We start from the raw sequence: 19,918 nt of genomic DNA, 5'->3' as shown, positions 1-19,918 counted from the left end.
AACAACCTATGTATCGACCTCTGGTGTGCCAGAGGTCGAAAGGGGGATTGTGGGGATGAACAAAAAGTATTTTACCAGCATAATATAATCTGCAGTATGATCATTGCTTTAACAATGTAACAGATAGCTTTAAGATGGCCTTAAGATGTTTATGATGATGTTAACTTTGTATTTCAGGTGCAGTTATAACTATTTTATACATATTGCATATCTGTGCTTATTTGAGTTGATGTTCAGGTTCTTTAAAGGTCTTAAGCCTCACTGACGTGACTGTTCAGGTGATACATGCTGAGGGAAAACTAGAACATAGAAGGAATTGCAATACATGCTTACAAAACACTTATATCAGTTTATTTTATTATCTTTTATATGTTCATATTCTTGTATTAAGCTTTTAGTAGGGGTTCTTGATTAAAACATTTATTTAGTAGAAGACATACACATAGTCTCAGTGAGCCTCTGGTCTGGTAAAAGGTCAGAAGTGCGAGAGGTGACATTGAGGCTGAGTGAGGTCGTGACTCACACACTTTAAATTAGATTTATTTAGAGGATGTTTGGCTGTAACTGCAAAATTGTCTTGGTAAAAGAGGAACCGTTTCTTGGTGTCTCGGCAAGAAAGAGGAATAGGATAAGAACTGAAAGGTACACAGGAAGTGCCAGCCATGAAAATAGACGATGATGTTCTGTGTAAAAGGTCATTGTGGTGTTGATTTGACGTATGTATAAAATGTATCTGTGACGCATGAAGGGGCGTCAGTAAACAAACCCTGATGTTATAAAATAATTGTTTGTGCTTTAGTAAGTTGAAGATCAATTGCTGTTTCCAGTGATCTTCCCACGTGTGAATTAAAATCTTCGTTTGACTTCACCCGGCCGGACCAGTGTGGTTATTTTTCGATCACCCCTTGTACCCTTTCTCAATTTTTGAATCTTAACAGAACCCCAACAACAAGCCCAACAATCCAGATGGACGGTTCCAGCTGTTAACTGGAGGAATTCCATCCAAACATCTGCTCTCACTAAATTCTTCCTCACCTACAGACTGTGTTCTTCACTGCTTTAAACTTGGAAATCAATGCAGTCATTGGTCTGCGTGCTGCTTTGTTCAGAGAGCTGATTGGCTGTTGACAGCGTTTGATCAGAGCGTGTCAGCCGTTACTATGGTGACCATAAAGGTGAGAAACAGGAAGTGTTTGTGTCCAATCCTGAAGCCTGTCACCGTTCTCCTCTCACAGCTTCACTGAGAAGCTGCAGCTTTACAGGAAACACTGGATCTTTGTTTCATACTGACTGTGTTTAGTACAATACTGCTGACAGCACCACCCACTCACTCCATCACTCTACTGACCTCAGAGTCTCCAGTCTGTAGTCTGGACTCTGCTGAAGATCAGACAGCTGCTTCACATCTGGATATGTCAGGTTGTTGAAGTCCAGGTCCAGCTCTCTCAGATGGGAGGGGTTGGACTTCAGTGCTGCTGCCAGATAATCACAGCTGATCTCTGACAAACCACAGTCCATCAATCTGTATAAAGAATGAAAGATGTAAGTTTATTAGACAAAGTGCTTGAAATCATTCAGTGTTTCATCATCTGTTCAGAGCTGAAGAAGGTTCAGAATGTAGAAGTTTAGAAAATGGAAACTCCAAACAGCTGAAGCCAACAGGAAGCAGCTTCAAACAGGAAACTGTGCAGAGTTTCAGACTATATGTCCTGATGCAGCCAGTTGGATTTTGGAGATTTGAATCTCTGTTCTGTGACTAAGTCCTTGAATCATTTCTTCCAGTTGGTCCAACACAAGGGCGCAGATTTGTTTTAGTTATTAGTTCACAGAGGCTGTTAAAATTATACGTCTAACATTAAAATGTTGGTGACACAATAATTTCATCCTAATGGTGCTGACATATTCATAGGGTTAATTTTTGCGACAAAATGTCATGAGGTAGTCATTATTTTGCAAATATCCACCTTGTAGTGCAGTTTGCACAAATTGTTTTAAAAATGCACTCACCCTACAAACATTACTGATCAGTCAAGATCTGCACAAAGTGACAGACACACTGAAGCAGCTCCACATTTTATTCTTATTGTCATGTTTGTCCTATTTGTCAGGTGACAGAAGAACCAACACAAAGCTCAGAGAGCAATGGTGACACAAGATCACAGGTGGAATTGGATGATGACTTGTTGGTTCATGACTGTATTTGAAGCACATGTGTGACTGCATGTATGTGGAATGTCTCACTGTTATTCATCAGGTGACAGAGGCAGCTCTGCCATGTTGTAGCTCAGACAGGTGGAGAGGCGAGGTCACAGGTGACTGACTGATGATTTGGTGCTATAGATTAACTAGTATTTATTATCATGACAATTGTTAGGCTGCTGATGTAAATTGATTCATTAGTGTATGTTTGACAAAGAATCTGAATTGACATGTCTCACTTTTTATATGGCACGAATCAATGTGTTATTTTATCAGGTGGCAATATGTCCTAGTGCAGTCAGAGGGGAGGAGCCAGGGCCAAAGGTGAGGCACATCAAGCACAGAATAATAATTGTAATCTGAGGATAAAACGCAGGTACTGAGGCTGAAAGAAGCCTCAGTGCTCTCAGAAGACTAAAAACATGGGTAAGGTCAACAGTGACTCAAATGAGATTAAACAATGCTGCTGTGTGTCCACCAGGAGAGACTGGACAGTATAGATGCAAAACCAATATGCCAGCAGTTTATCTCAGTTAATGAGAGGAGCAGGCCTGTGTGTGGCTGCTTCACATAGTGGACGTTGAGTTGTGTGGGACGCCAGTAGTCCATGTCTGTTGCTGTAACAGTAGTTCATGTTTAGAATAAAAAATCTCAGCTCACTGATTTGATCGGAGCAATAGTGCCTAAAATGTTGCATAATTTTGCTGAGAGATCTTTTACTCTGTGGTAATCTTAGACGAGTAGTTTTATGGACAAAACCCACCAGGTCATTCAGTGTTCCCTTAGTGCCAAAATATAACAGATGTTGGTGTTATAACTGAAGTAATGTTGTTAAGTCCTTAAAGTCATATTCTTTTATTGTCATGACTCTATTTTTATTTTTGTATGATACCTGATTTATATGGATTATGGCTGAAGTAAACTAAAGCCTAAAATACTTTAGTCAGTCATTTGTTTAATAGTAATTTAACATTATATAATTCACATATAAAACTATGAATTGTGATTTTAAATGGTTTAAAAGCACGTAGAATAGCATATGTAGGCAAGTATATTTCTCCTCTTTTTATTAAGAAGCCAAAACAAAAAGGGAAAAAAAAAAGAAACAGGGCAGAGTTCGGTGGTTGAATTATTCGTCCCCAACAATGGCAAAACCAAATCTACGCCCTTGGTCCAACAAGACAGACTAAGTATTGGACATGTGTTGTGGCTCCATCAGGGGAGCTTCTAAATGTGATGTGATGGCCCCTCTGGGTCTGTCAGGTCACAGCACTGAAGAGAGCTCAAACTGGGCACACAGTTGTTCCAGTCTGGACCAAAGACTCTATACTGGGACTGAGGGACTGCTTTGACTGCACCCACTGGGACTTTTTAAAGGCTCATGTTCTCACTTAGATCATCGATTTCTACTGACATTTCTTTCTGGGAAAAATGGGGATTACTTTGGAAACAGGAAGTATTTTCCCCAATAAGCAGCCCTGGATTAGTAAATCACTCCAACATGTTCTCAGGCAGAAGAAGCTGTCTTGTTATGAGGGAGAGAAGAAAAAGATTGAGGCACAGAAACCTGTTGAAAGAGAGATAAAGCAGCTAAAATCAGGTGTAAAAGTAAAGCAGAGGATGAGCTGAATAAAGGACACTCAAGGCTGGCTTGGAAAGGAATGAAGTCCATGGTGGGGATGCAGAACAAGGAGCAAAGATGAATGTGATGCTGAATCAGCAGAAGACTTGGACTCATTTGATTCCAGCTTTGATATCATTGATTTCAATGAAGAGCTTTGTGATTGTAGCAAAGGGCTGGTAGCTCTGAGAGTCCCACTGATGAGGTGTTTGTGTGGAAATCTCTTAGTGGGACCAAAGAGAGAAAAAGCCCTGGTCCTGATGCTGTGGGAGGGAAATGATTGAAGTGTGCTGTGAGGAAGTGACTGGGAGATTTTCACACATTTTCCAGTCCTCCTTGGAACAACAGGAAGTTCCCAGCATATGGAAACAAAGGTTAAGTGTCCTATGGCACTCAGTGATGATGGTGCTGTGGCCCCACCACCTCCACCTCTTTGTAAAGGAACTAACTGTAATCTGAAGCTTCAAATGGAACTAAGACTTCCTCCACTAGGTGGCAGTGTCTGATGAGAAAGTGTTAGTGGAGCTGGCCTGGAGTCAGAAACAGGAAGATGCAGGATTTGGGCTGAAATGGGCAAAAGTGGTTAGCACTAGTGCCTTAGAGCAAGAAGGTTGTAGGTTGAAGCTTGTTGGTCAGCTGGGCCTTTCTGTGGAGGTTGGATGTTCTCCCACAGTCCAATGAAATGCTGCTTAGGTTCATTGGTGCTTCTACATTGGCTGTAGGTGTGGATGTGAGGGAGTGCTTCTCTGTCGCTCTCTGTTGGCCCTGTGATGGACTGCTCACCTGTGCAGGTGGACCACGCCTCTTGCCCTATGACAGCTAGGGCACAGGCTGCAGCCCTGTGAGCCTAAGCTGAATAAACAGTTAGCAAAAATGATCCATAGATGGCCTGAAATCCCCCAGTTAGCAGTTTGGTAGATAGCTATGACATGCTAATCCCATCCAGCAGCTGTATTCTACCTGTAAGCTGATCCCTGCTGAGCCAAAGCACTTTTTCATATACAAATTACAACCTTTAATAGAAACCTATTGGTCAGCATCTTATTAGCCTGCTGTTAGCTTCATTCCACAGAAAACTGAGAGAAACTAACAGAGTTGATAAAGAATAAAGAGAAATGTGCTGATTTAAAGCCTTTGAAGTGCTTCAGATGATCTCTGTCCACTTCTGTCCACTCATTCATTCATGTAAGCTTTCTAATGCAGCTTTGATCTTCACAGTCTGCTTGATGAAACTCATTCTAACCCTGAATGTCAGAGTGTTCCTCCTTCTCTTTCCCATCATTCATGCTGGCAGTGGAGGAGATTTGGATGTTGGACTGTGTTTTGGATGATGTGTGTATGTTTGTGTTGGACTGCTGTCTGTAAAGCAAACGCACATTTTGCTTTGGATTTCAGTGTCAGACAGACTTTAAGGTGCAATGAAGAGTTTGAGAGTTTCACAGTGAATTTTCCAGTGGAGGATTTTTCTTCTTCTTTGAAGGTTTGAAATGTGAACATTGTTCTGCTGCAGTCAATGGACTAAACCAGAGAAGAAGAAAACAGACTTTACCATGAAGATCCTCAGTGTGGATCAGTATAATATCAGCCTGATGTCTGCAGTTTAGTGTCAGCACAACTTTCACATCATATTCATCTCAGCACAACTAAAACATGCTGACTGACCTCAGAGTTTCAAGTTTACATCCTGGACTCTCCAGGAAACCACACAGATGCTTCACTCCTGGATCCTTCAGGTTGCTGTTGAAGCTCAGGTCCAGCTGTCTCAGATGGGAGGGGTTGGACTTCAGTGCTGCTGCCAGATAATCACAGCTGATCTCTGACAAACCACAGCGCTCCAATCTGTATAAAGAATGAAAGATGTAAGTTTATTAGACAAAGTGCTTGAAATCATTCAGTGTTTCATCATCTGTTCAGAGCTGAAGAAGGTTCAGAATGTAGAAGTTTAGAAAATGGAAACTCCAAACAGCTGAAGCCAACAGGAAGCAGCTTCAAACAAACACAACAAGAGAAAAAACTCTGAATGTTTCACATTAAAGTCGTACATTTCTCATAAAAACAGGACAAAGACTTGAAAAAGTCGTGTTTTTCCTTCCAGGAACCACATGGCTTCACTTTTAAAGGTGAAGTGTGACAGAAATGGACATATTTGAAGTCCAACACCTTTTTCCAGTCACATTATTAAAGCAGACAAACTACAAGCTCATTTTCATTCCAACAAGTCATCTTCTGACCTGGACTAACAACACTGGTCTCTATGTGCAGCTGGCTGTGAGACCAGTGCTCAGGGAGCGTCTACAAAGTGCAACACTGAAAGAACATCACACACTCATTTGCTTCCAGCACTTTCACACAAACATCTACTGTCATTATTGTCACCAAACTCTGTGGATCCTTTATTGCAAATTCAAATGGGATCAAATGGTCAGACAAAAGAGGGTTATGAGGAAATATGATGAAATGTTGTGTATTAGCAGCAAGTTATTGAATCATTTTCCTCAGAAACCAAACAAAATGATTGACAAACATGTTTTTACAAACTCAGTGTTGGACTTGGATCAGCAGGATAAGCTGATGTTTAAAGGCATTTGAGTCTCGCTGTATGAGAGTCCAGTTCTTACTCAATATTTATGGATGATGTTCTTTCAGTGTTGCACTTTGTAGACGCTCCCTGAGCCTCACAGCCAGCTGCACATGGACCAGCTGACATTACCCAGCATTAGAGGCGGCTGTAAAAAATTCATGTTCCCATTTAAATGGTTTTAATTTGAATAAAACGATGTTGATTCATTCAATCCTGAATCGATGTTTAATATAAATGTATTTTGCCAGAATCTCAGGTTAAAGCTCACAAACTATTTCAACAAGCAGCAAACAGATAAAACAGTAAATGAGAGCAGCTAAACACACAAAGATGGAAACACAGAGCGTGGATCGTTCACTCGACGGCACGTACACGGACACGCCGTCGGGGCTGAAAGTGGACAGCTCACAGATCCTGAAGCTGCAGGTTTCATCTGTCTCCAACCAAAACTGAGTGAAGCAGCAGCAAAAGAAGATCCAAACTCTGCTTCACGTTTGATCAATATGCTCATGAATTCTCTCTGACTTTGGCTGTTCCTGCCTGCACAGCTCTCTCTCTCTCAGTGTACTCCAAGAACAGCTTCAAACATCTGTTTCTGCATCATTCACTGTTTATTAGCCACCAGTCTGCTGTTGTGTTCAGTGCTGTCGGCCTCTGACAGTAAAGCCTCATTTCTGCTGTTCCATGGAAACTTTTTAAAATGATGACAGATTACAAACTCTCAGCTGTGTCTGTAATCAAACCTCTGTAACTTTGCTTCACTTCAGCAGCATCAGCTCATGTTCACATGTTGCTTCATGGTTTGCTTCAGTTTTTGATCGACTGCAGAATATTTTGAAGGTTATCTGCTATAAAAAGCCAGAAGAGGAAAATCTGCTTCATGTGTTTCTGTTTGATCCTCAGTGACTTTGACACAAAGGCCTCTGCTGTGATGATCACACCTCTGATCAAGTCTCACAGTGTCACAACTGATAAATGATCAGAGTTAGAATATTTCTGACTGTCTGCTGTGTGCCGTGACCTTTGACCTGCTAAAGACAGTCAGCTGTGGATTATTCATTGTTGTGTCTGATACTTAGAACTGTGAGGAAGAAGCTACACAGTTAATCAGGGTCCCCTCTCTCTGAATCAGGAAAGGTGGGCAGGCCGCGTGTGGGCCGCGGGCCATACGTTGAGTATCACTGTTTGAAATGTGAACATTGTTCTGCTGCAGTCAATGGACTAAACCAGAGAAGAAGAAAACAGACTTTACCATGAAGATCCTCAGTGTGGATCAGTATAATATCAGCCTGATGTCTGCAGTTTAGTGTCAGCACAACTTTCACATCATATTCATCTCAGCACAACTAAAACATGCTGACTGACCTCAGAGTTTCAAGTTTACATCCTGGACTCTCCAGGAAACCACACAGATGCTTCACTCCTGGATCCTGCAGGTTGTTGTTGTTTCTCAGGTCCAGCTCTCTCAGATGGGAGGGGTTGGACTTCAGTGCTGCTGCCAGATAATCACAGCTGATCTCTGACAAACCACAGTACCTCAATCTGTATAAAGAATGAAAGATGTAAGTTTATTAGACAAAGTGCTTGAAATCATTCAGTGTTTCATCATCTGTTCAGAGCTGAAGAAGGTTCAGAATGTAGAAGTTTAGAAAATGGAAACTCCAAACAGCTGAAGCCAACAGGAAGCAGCTTCAAACAAACACAACAAGAGAAAAAACTCTGAATGTTTCACATTAAAGTCGTACATTTCTCATAAAAACAGGACAAAGACTTGAAAAAGTCGTGTTTTTCCTTCCAGGAACCACATGGCTTCACTTTTAAAGGTGAAGTGTGACAGAAATGGACATATTTGAAGTCCAACACCTTTTTCCAGTCACATTATTAAAGCAGACAAACTACAAGCTCATTTTCATTCCAACAAGTCATCTTCTGACCTGGACTAACAACACTGGTCTCTATGTGCAGCTGGCTGTGAGACCAGTGCTCAGGGAGCGTCTACAAAGTGCAACACTGAAAGAACATCACACACTCATTTGCTTCCAGCACTTTCACACAAACATCTACTGTCATTATTGTCACCAAACTCTGTGGATCCTTTATTGCAAATTCAAATGGGATCAAATGGTCAGACAAAAGAGGGTTATGAGGAAATATGATGAAATGTTGTGTATTAGCAGCAAGTTATTGAATCTTTTTCCTCAGAAACCAAACAAAATGATTGACAAACATGTTTTTACAAACTCAGTGTTGGACTTGGATCAGCAGGATAAGCTGATGTTTAAAGGCATTTGAGTCTCGCTGTATGAGAGTCCAGTTCTTACTCAATATTTATGGATGATGTTCTTTCAGTGTTGCACTTTGTAGACGCTCCCTGAGCCTCACAGCCAGCTGCACATGGACCAGCTGACATTACCCAGCATTAGAGGCGGCTGTAAAAAATTCATGTTCCCATTTAAATGGTTTTAATTTGAATAAAACGATGTTGATTCATTCAATCCTGAATCGATGTTTAATATAAATGTATTTTGCCAGAATCTCAGGTTAAAGCTCACAAACTATTTCAACAAGCAGCAAACAGATAAAACAGTAAATGAGAGCAGCTAAACACACAAAGATGGAAACACAGAGCGTGGATCGTTCACTCGACGGCACGTACACGGACACGCCGTCGGGGCTGAAAGTGGACAGCTCACAGATCCTGAAGCTGCAGGTTTCATCTGTCTCCAACCAAAACTGAGTGAAGCAGCAGCAAAAGAAGATCCAAACTCTGCTTCACGTTTGATCAATATGCTCATGAATTCTCTCTGACTTTGGCTGTTCCTGCCTGCACAGCTCTCTCTCTCTCAGTGTACTCCAAGAACAGCTTCAAACATCTGTTTCTGCATCATTCACTGTTTATTAGCCACCAGTCTGCTGTTGTGTTCAGTGCTGTCGGCCTCTGACAGTAAAGCCTCATTTCTGCTGTTCCATGGAAACTTTTTAAAATGATGACAGATTACAAACTCTCAGCTGTGTCTGTAATCAAACCTCTGTAACTTTGCTTCACTTCAGCAGCATCAGCTCATGTTCACATGTTGCTTCATGGTTTGCTTCAGTTTTTGATCGACTGCAGAATATTTTGAAGGTTATCTGCTATAAAAAGCCAGAAGAGGAAAATCTGCTTCATGTGTTTCTGTTTGATCCTCAGTGACTTTGACACAAAGGCCTCTGCTGTGATGATCACACCTCTGATCAAGTCTCACAGTGTCACAACTGATAAATGATCAGAGTTAGAATATTTCTGACTGTCTGCTGTGTGCCGTGACCTTTGACCTGCTAAAGACAGTCAGCTGTGGATTATTCATTGTTGTGTCTGATACTTAGAACTGTGAGGAAGAAGCTACACAGTTAATCAGGGTCCCCTCTCTCTGAATCAGGAAAGGTGGGCAGGCCGCGTGTGGGCCGCGGGCCATACGTTGAGTATCGCTGTTTGAAATGTGAACATTGTTCTGCTGCAGTCAATGGACTAAACCAGAGAAGAAGAAAACAGACTTTACCATGAAGATCCTCAGTGTGGATCAGTATAATATCAGCCTGATGTCTGCAGTTTAGTGTCAGCACAACTTTCACATCATATTCATCTCAGCACAACTAAAACATGCTGACTGACCTCAGAGTTTCAAATCGACATCGTGGATTCTCCAGCAAATCACACAGATGCTTCACTCCTGGATCCTGCAGGTTGCTGTAGGTTCCACTCAGGTCCAGCTCTGTGGGATACGAGGGGTTGGACTTCAGCGCTGCTGCCAGATAATCACAGCTGATCTCTGACAAACCACAGCTCATCAATCTGTATAAAGAATGAAAGATGTAAGTTTATTAGACAAAGTGCTTGAAATCATTCAGTGTTTCATCATCTGTTCAGAGCTGAAGAAGGTTCAGAATGTAGAAGTTTAGAAAATGGAAACTCCAAACAGCTGAAGCCAACAGGAAGCAGCTTCAAACAAACACAACAAGAGAAAAAACTCTGAATGTTTCACATTAAAGTCGTACATTTCTCATAAAAACAGGACAAAGACTTGAAAAAGTCGTGTTTTTCCTTCCAGGAACCACATGGCTTCACTTTTAAAGGTGAAGTGTGACAGAAATGGACATATTGAAATCAATGATATCAAAGCTGGAATCAAATGAGTCCAAGTCTTCTGCTGATTCAGCATCACATTCATCTTTGCTCCTTGTTCTGCATCCCCACCATAAATATAAAGGGGCAAAACTCACATTTTCCAAAATCCTCTTTAAGCTTCGACAATAAAGGAAGATAGTTTTATACAAGTCTTTGTGGTTTTCTTGTCACCCAGATGCCCGAGTACTTAAACTTGTTATAGCTGGGTTTAAAAGGGGCTAAAATACACAAAACTCCCCAGTTGTCGTACAGATAGACTTTTCCTCGCTCTTCCCAAAATTCACTTTATATCCAGAAATTGTCCCAAATTCCTTAAGTATGCATTAAGGTGACCTTGAGGCTCTTAAAGGCGCCTATAAATAAAACGTATTATTATTATTATTATTGTAAGTCTATCCAAAAGTTTGCGGAGGCTGTTCGATGGGTTGGAAATAAATAAAATCATGTCGTCGGCATAAAGAGAGACTTCATGTTCGATACCCCCTCGATGTTTTCCCTCAACACCAACACATTGTCTCAGAGCAACAGCTAGCGGTTCAATGGCAAAAAGGAGACAGAGGGCATCCCTGTCCTGGGGGGCAGATTATTGTTAGTCCGGACGGCTGTTAGAGGGGAGCAATACAATACTTTTATCCAAGATACAAAATTAAAGCCACATTTTTTAAGCGTATAAAAAAAAATCCCATCTCACTTGATCCAACGCCTTTTCTGCGTCAAGCCAAATTACAGTTTCCAATGTATCACCTTTAACATGGGTATAAATGATATTTAATAGAGCTCTAATGTTCAAAAAAGAGTGCCTAATAAAGCCCGTCTGGTGAAATAATGGAGGACAAATACTTGTGTAAGCGACGGGCCAACACTTGAGCCAGGATCTTGGTGTCTGTGTTGAACAAAGATATTAAACGACATGAACGACAATCTAAATGGTCTTTTTCCTGTTTTACAATTAAACACATCACTGCTTGATGCATTGTTGGAGGCAACGACTGTGAGAGGAAGGATTCTTCAAAAGTTGATTTTAACAGTGAATTCAGTCGGTCAGAAAACTTTATGAAAAAATCAGATGGATACCCGTCGGGGCAGCAGATTTTCCAGACTGCATGCTCCGTACGGCCGTTTCAATTCCAACATTAGAGACAGGTTCCTCCAGACTAGCGATCGCATCTTCTCCCAAGGAGGGAATATAAAACACCTTATTGAAATCATTGTGGATCTCAAGGATAGTTTGGTTGTCTGTAGACCTTATTCCCTGGTCATTGTAGATCTCAAGGATAGTTGGTTAGCTGTTCTTAGTCGTAGCTGGTGAGCTGATAACTCGCCTGTTTTTTCTCCATGTTCATAAGCGTAGCTGCAACTTTGACTAAGCTTGTTTTGTAGATATGAGATTGTATTCAGTTTGTCATTGTAACCGCTGTGTATATAATACAGGCTCAGGAGAGTGGCTGTACACAGCATGTAGTTTAGTCATTTCATCAGCTAACTGAGAGAGGCGCTCGGTCCCTATTTTATTCCAACCGCCCCCAACATGTCCGGCTGGATAACCACTGCTCATCTACCATCACAATGAACACCGGTATACCACAAGGCTGTGTGATGAGCCCTTTCCTCTACTCCCTCTTCACCCACGACTGCAGACCTGCTGATGGTTCCAACACCATCATTAAGTTTGCAGATGACACCACGGTGATTGGCCTCATCAGTGACAACGATGAGGCCGCCTACAGGGAGGAGGTGGATCGTCTGGCTGAGTGGTGCGACAGAAACAACCTGCTGCTTAACACTGAGAAGACCAAGGAGCTCATCGTGGACTACAGGAGGAATGCTGACCCACATCCACCCATCCACATTAAGGGGACAGCTGTGGAGCGTGTGAGCAGCTTCAAGTTCCTGGGAGTCCACATCTCCGAGGATCTCATCTGGACGACCAACTGCTCCAAGCTGGTCAAGAAGGCTCACCAGCGCCTCTTCTTCTTGAGGACTCTGAGGAAGAACCACCTGTCCTCAGACATCCTGGTGAACTTCTATCGTTGCACCATCGAGAGCATCCTGACCAACTGTATAACAGTCTGGTACGGGAACTGCTCTGCCTCGGACCGGAAGGCATTGCAGAGGGTCGTGAAAACTGCCCAGCGCATCGCCGGAGCACCACTTCCTGCCATAAAGGACATCTACAGGAAGCGGTGTCTGAAAAGGGCTGGGAAAATCATCAAAGACCCCAGTCACCCATCACATGGACTCTTCACCCTCCTGCCCTCCGGGAGGCGCTACAGGAGCCTCCGAACTAAGACCACCAGGTACCGGAACAGCTTCTTCCCCACAGCTGTCAGACTCCTGAACTCTGCCTCCTGACATCTGACCCACGTTAAACTCATGGACTGAACATACACACACCCACAATGGACAACTGTACCCTCAAACACGCAATAATAACATGGACTGAACCACCACTCACAACCACCAGCACTTTATACAGCCTCTGTAGAAACTATCTACATATCTCACTTATCTTAACTGCACTACTGTATAGCTCTGTGTAAATAATCATTCTGTACATTCGATAATCTTTAATTCTACAACTGTTTACAACTTGCATAGTTCCCATTTCTGTATAGCTGTATATCCCAGATTCTGTAAAGTTATTTATTTCATATTCTGTATAGTTTTTCATATTTATATCCTGTTCATATTCTGTACATAGCTTGTACTCACTACAGCCTGTACATACTTATAGTTATAGAATATTCACAACATACTTCATACCGTGTACATTATAACATACCATAATAGACCCATTTCTGTAATATACTCACATATCTATATTATTGCTAATATATATTGCTAATATATCTATGTCACTAAAGCACTTCTGGATGGATGCAAACTGCATTTCGTTGCCCTGTACCTGTGCATGTGCAATGACAATAAAGTTGAATTCTATTCTAATTCTATTCTATTCTATTCTGTTTGGCACAAAATGAAATTATTTGGCCTCTCAGATGCTTTTAGAGATTCCCAAATGACTGATGATGACATCTCTGGGGTCTGATTGATAGAAAAAAAATCTCTTTGAGACCTTTTGTAACTGACAAACTCTTCATCTGCTAACAACACTGAGTTGAATCTCCATGGCTGATAGTTGGAGCAGGCATCAGGAATACACATTGAAAAAACAAGAGGAGAAATCACCAGAGTCTTATAATCACATTCTGTAACTAAAGGGAGACGTTTTTCTATACAAATATATGTTTTATGGACATTAGAAAAAAAAGAGTATTGATGTGAAGCAGGATTATGAAATCTCCATACATCAGCCAGCCCATAATGATCAAGAAAGCTCTGAATGACGCATGCTGACTTTGGACTAAGTGTACTTTTGTGTGAACTGTGGTCCATAGCAGATAATGAGCAGTTTAGGTCTCCCTCAAAGATGATATTGTGTGATGACATATTGGGGAGCCGCGCAAAGACATTAGTGAAAAATCTGTGATCGTCCCAATTAGAGGCGTAGATATTTGCTAAGATCAAAGGAAAACCATAAACTATATTTTCTGCACTTAAAATCCTGTAATTTTCTCATAAATCGACAGTGCGGCTTATGGATGAATTCTGGTTGTGCTTACTGACCTCGAACCGATTTTATGTGGTACACGGCGCTCAGAAACCTTTCAAAAGATGTTTTGGTACGACTTTGCTCAGCTACGAGGCTGCACCGCTTGATGGATTGTTGGAGCATTACAGCTACGAGGAGCCTCGCGGAGTGATACGTACTCTGCTTCAACGTAATATTACTGTATTGAGTGTGTATAAGGACCATAAAGGGCACCTGTTACATTCGCGCTGTCTTCTCTGCATCTTTCCCCTTTTCCTCTGGTAGAGTCGGACTCATCCAGAGGAAACATTCCTGTTTACCCTCAACTTTCTCAAGATGTTTGTCCACTCCTGACTCGGTTACAAAGAGGATTTCAAACTCCAGGCTGTCAGTCACGCAGTAGAACCTGGGAACAGAGCAGCTGCTTGTTATTATGCTCAGCGTCTGTTTACATTTTGACTGCACGATTGTGAGCTTTTTGTTATGCACAAAAACAACATTGTTTTCTTTTATTTATGGAGCATTATTATTTAATAAATGCTGATCATTTATTCCTGAGTAATTGTTTCATGTACATCTACGCTGTATGTTAATAAATGTGCCTGTGTGAGATTTGGGACACAGCTTTGACTAAGAACTCTCTTTTTGTTCGAACTTTCTGGCTTCAAAAATATCGAGATATATATCGTACATCGCCACCCAGCTAAAGAATATCGAGATATGAACTTTGGGTCATATCGCCCAGTCGTAATATTGCAATAGGTTGTCCGTTAAACTCAAGCGGGGCTTGGGCCCTGGCACGGCGTAGCCACACAATCCTGGTAGTAGTGACGCTCGGCTATGACGGCGTGCGGGTTACCAGCTGGCTTTCTCAGGATAGGGCTCCTGTGTGAGCGGTCGACAATAACGTCTTTATCCATACCCAGCACTTCACGTAGTAGCACGGATACGGCCGTGGAGGAGCTCGAGTCCAGGCCCTTTGGGATCCCTATGATGTGGATGTTAGCTCTCCGCTTCCTGCCTTCATCACATTTATCCTTCAGGTCAGACAGCTCCTCCTTCATACTCTCTACTGTAGACTGCAGGGTGGTCACCTCATCGCTCCACATTGACACCCCATCCTCAGCTTCTTTCACTCTAACCTTTACTCCATCAACTTCGCCGCACGTCGTGTGAGTGTAAACCACTACAACATGTAGACGGCCGTCTGCAGGCTGGATGTAGCACCACCGCAGAGACGTGCTGCAGCTCTGTTTAGTTACCCAGCTGACAGCAGAGGCTGTAGTTTACTGTTACCAACATGGAAAACTGAAGCTTCATCAGATGGAGCTACAGAGCTGGAGAACAAAGGAGACTGAGAGGCCAGAATGATGTGGGAGGAAACATCAAGAGCCTGTTTGAAAGGAGACACATGTGGATGCTGTGCCAGTCTGTGGTCTGTCAGAAGTCAGCTGAGTCACACTGCAAGAAGCTGCAGAATCTCAGAGGAGGAGATTTGGAAGTGTTTGTGGGACAAACTGGACTCAAAGAAAGAAGATGTTTGTGAAGTCTTTGGTGGAGGTGAGCAGTGTGAAGCAGAACACATGCAGATGAATCAGGAGGGAACAAACTGAGTGGGCGGAGCTGTCTGAGCCCCGCCCACACAAACACAGCTCTCTGAATCAGTAAAGGTGGGCAGGCCGCGTGTGGGCCACGGGCCATACGTTGAGTATCACTGTTTGAAATGTGAACATTGTTCTGCTGTAGTCAATGGACTAAACCAGAGAAGAAGAAAACAGACTTTACCATGAAGATCCTCAGTGTGGATCAGTATAATATCAGCCTGATGTCTGCAGTTTAGTGTCAGCACAACTTTCACATTATATTCATCTCAGCACAACTAAAACATGCTGACTGACCTCAGAGTTTCAAGTTTACATCCTGGACTCTCCAGGAAACCACACAGATGCTTCACTCCTGGATCCTGCAGGTTGTAGTTGTCGCTCAGGTCCAGCTCTCTCAGATTGGAGGGGTTGGACTTCAGTGCTGCTGCCAGATAATCACAGCTGATCTTTGACAAACCACAGCTCCTCAATCTGTATAAAGAATGAAAAATGTAAGTTTATTAGACAAAGTGCTTGAAATCATTCAGTGTTTCATCATCTGTTCAGAGCTGAAGAAGCTTCAGAATGTAGAAGTTTAGAAAATGGAAACTCCAAACAGCTGAAGCCAACAGGAAGCAGCTTCAAACAAACACAACAAGAGAAAAAACTCTGAATGTTTCACATTAAAGTCGTACATTTCTCATAAAAACAGGACAAAGACTTGAAAAAGTCGTGTTTTTCCTTCCAGGAACCACATGGCTTCACTTTTAAAGGTGAAGTGTGACAGAAATGGACATATTTGAAGTCCAACACCTTTTTCCAGTCACATTATTAAAGCAGACAAACTACAAGCTCATTTTCATTCTAACAAGTCATCTTCTGACCTGGACTAACAACACTGGTCTCTATGTGCAGCTGGCTGTGAGACCAGTGCTCAGGGAGCGTCTACAAAGTGCAACACTGAAAGAACATCACACACTCATTTGCTTCCAGCACTTTCACACAAACATCTACTGTCATTATTGTCACCAAACTCTGAGGATCCTTTATTGCAAATTCAAATGGGATCAAATGGTCAGACAAAAGAGGGTTATGAGGAAATATGATGAAATGTTGTGTATTAGCAGCAAGTTAATGAATCATTTTCCTCAGAAACCAAACAAAATGATTGACAAACATGTTTTTACAAACTCAGTGTTGGACTTGGATCAGCAGGATAAGCTGATGTTTAAAGGCATTTGAGTCTCGCTGTATGAGAGTCCAGTTCTTACTCAATATTTATGGATGATGTTCTTTCAGTGTTGCACTTTGTAGACGCTCCCTGAGCCTCACAGCCAGCTGCACATGGACCAGCTGACATTACCCAGCATTAGAGGCGGCTGTAAAAAATTCATGTTCCCATTTAAATGGTTTTAATTTGAATAAAACGATGTTGATTCATTCAATCCTGAATCGATGTTTAATATAAATGTATTTTGCCAGAATCTCAGGTTAAAGCTCACAAACTATTTCAACAAGCAGCAAACAGCTAAAACAGTAAATGAGAGCAGCTAAACACACAAAGATGGAAACACAGAGCGTGGATCGTTCACTCGACGGCACGTACACGGACACGCCGTCGGGGCTGAAAGTGGACAGCTCACAGATCCTGAAGCTGCAGGTTTCATCTGTCTCCAACCAAAACTGAGTGAAGCAGCAGCAAAAGAAGATCCAAACTCTGCTTCACGTTTGATAAATATGCTCATGAATTCTCTCTGACTTTGGCTGTTCCTGCCTGCACAGCTCTCTCTCTCTCAGTGTACTCCAAGAACAGCTTCAAACATCTGTTTCTGCATCATTCACTGTTTATTAGCCACCAGTCTGCTGTTGTGTTCAGTGCTGTCGGCCTCTGACAGTAAAGCCTCATTTCTGCTGTTCCATGGAAACTTTTTAAAATGATGACAGATTACAAACTCTCAGCTGTGTCTGTAATCAAACCTCTGTAACTTTGCTTCACTTCAGCAGCATCAGCTCATGTTCACATGTTGCTTCATGGTTTGCTTCAGTTTTTGATCGACTGCAGAATATTTTGAAGGTTATCTGCTATAAAAAGCCAGAAGAGGAAAATCTGCTTCATGTGTTTCTGTTTGATCCTCAGTGACTTTGACACAAAGGCCTCTGCTGTGATGATCACACCTCTGATCAAGTCTCACAGTGTCACAACTGATAAATGATCAGAGTTAGAATATTTCTGACTGTCTGCTGTGTGCCGTGACCTTTGACCTGCTAAAGACAGTCAGCTGTGGATTATTCATTGTTGTGTCTGATACTTAGAACTGTGAGGAAGAAGCTACACAGTTAATCAGGGTCCCCTCTCTCTGAATCAGCAAAGGTGGGCAGGCCGCGTGTGGGCCGTGGGCCATACGTTGAGCATCACTGTTTGAAATGTGAACATTGTTCTGCTGCAGTCAATGGACTAAACCAGAGAAGAAGAAAACAGACTTTACCATGAAGATCCTCAGTGTGGATCAGTATAATATCAGCCTGATGTCTGCAGTTTAGTGTCAGCACAACTTTCACATCATATTCATCTCAGCACAACTAAAACATGCTGACTGACCCCAGAGTTTCAAGTTTACATCCTGGACTCTCCAGGAAACCACACAGATGCTTCACTCCTGGATCCTGCAGCTTGTTGTTGATGCTCAGGTCCAGCTGTCTCAGATGGGAGGGGTTGGACTTCAGTGCTGCTGCCAGATAATCACAGCTGATCTCTGACAAACCACAGCCCACCAATCTGTATAAAGAATGTAAGATGTAAGTTTATTAGACAAAGTGCTTGAAATCATTCAGTGTTTCATCATCTGTTCAGAGCTGAAGAAGCTTCAGAATGTAGAAGTTTAGAAAATGGAAACTCCAAACAGCTGAAGCCAACAGGAAGCAGCTTCAAACAAACACAACAAGAGAAAAAACTCTGAATGTTTCACATTAAAGTCGAACATTTCTCATAAAAACAGGACAAAGACTTGAAAAAGTCGTGTTTTTCCTTCCAGGAACCACATGGCTTCACTTTTAAAGGTGAAGTGTGAAAGAAATGGACATATTGAAATCAATGATATCAAAGCTGGAATCAAATGAGTCCAAGTCTTCTGCTGATTCAGCAGAAGACTTGGACTCATTAGGACTCATTACCTAATCAAAGCTCTGTAACTTTACTTCACTTCAGCAGCATCAGCTCATGTTCACATGTTGGTTCATGGTTTTCATGGTTGATTCACCTCATTTTTAAAAAATGACCTCTGACAGGAAAGTCTTATTTCTGCTTTTCAACAGTGAAGAAATGGAAATTTTCAAAATGACAAATTGGAAAACACAGAGCTGTGTCTCTAATCAAAGTAGAGATGGAACGATGCCACTTTTCATGTCCGATATCGATATGAATCCAATATAGTCGATTTTATAATCAAACGTTTTTTTTAATCTCTTGCTGCATTTTGTATAAATTCATACTCAAGTTTAAACAATCTAAACACTAAAGCTGCTCTGTTATACCTGTCTGCAAAAACACACTGCAGCCAAAACATTAGAATATAGTGATCTTTGTATTTAAACTTTTATCAGAATTTTAAATCTAAAGTATTTAAAGTAATATTCAAAAGTATTTTAAATCAGTTTGATGCAGACTTCAAAAACTCTTTGGTTGTGAATAAAAGAAGTGCAACATCAGCACAAAATAATGTTTCTATTGAACAACTAACACAAACAGGTTGTAGAATGAAGCCTTTTATACTCACAGCTGAACAGAAACAACATCCAGAGTGGAAAACAGTGCAAATAACTGCAAACAGGCTTCATGACACTCATGTTTGATCAGAATTCACTCCCTGCTCTCACACACCAACTCCAGACCTGCATTCATCTTTTCCCTCTGAACCCCCCAAACATACAAACCCTGAGCCACCACCATTGCCCTTTCACTGACTGCCCCACTCCACCATTTGACCCTTAGAACTGAAGACGCTTCTCTCATAAGAGGTGAAACATCTTCAAGGAAACTTAAAGAAGTCCAGACGCTTTTCTTTCCAAGCTCCTTAGACTACGGTGACCTGGATGTCTGAGAACCTTCACAGACTGATTTTACAAGAACAACTTGTGTCAAAAATCCCTGGCAGTGCCTCTCTGTCACACACACAAATCACTA

General features: G+C 41.8%; 1 protein-coding gene across 1 annotated transcript in view; it reads right to left on the bottom strand.

Moving 5' to 3' along the window:
* Positions 1-1,353: 1,353 nt before the first annotated feature.
* Positions 1,354-19,918, bottom strand: part of LOC113016963 (NACHT, LRR and PYD domains-containing protein 12-like) — a gene marked incomplete at its 3' end in the record, with an annotated part of 43,117 nt that continues 24,552 nt past the window's right edge. The window contains exons 5-10 of the mRNA XM_026160196.1: positions 18,338-18,514; positions 16,054-16,230; positions 10,051-10,230; positions 7,767-7,943; positions 5,483-5,659; positions 1,354-1,522 (exon numbers count right to left, since the gene is read on the bottom strand). Of these exons, the coding sequence (XP_026015981.1) occupies positions 1,354-1,522; positions 5,483-5,659; positions 7,767-7,943; positions 10,051-10,230; positions 16,054-16,230; positions 18,338-18,514 (1,057 nt within the window). The remainder of the gene's footprint in view (positions 1,523-5,482; positions 5,660-7,766; positions 7,944-10,050; positions 10,231-16,053; positions 16,231-18,337; positions 18,515-19,918) is intronic.

This window comes from Astatotilapia calliptera, chromosome 23, assembly GCF_900246225.1.
Source record: "Astatotilapia calliptera chromosome 23, fAstCal1.2, whole genome shotgun sequence".
Taxonomy (NCBI): domain Eukaryota; kingdom Metazoa; phylum Chordata; class Actinopteri; order Cichliformes; family Cichlidae; genus Astatotilapia; species Astatotilapia calliptera.
This window is presented reverse-complemented; position numbering and strand designations above follow the sequence as displayed.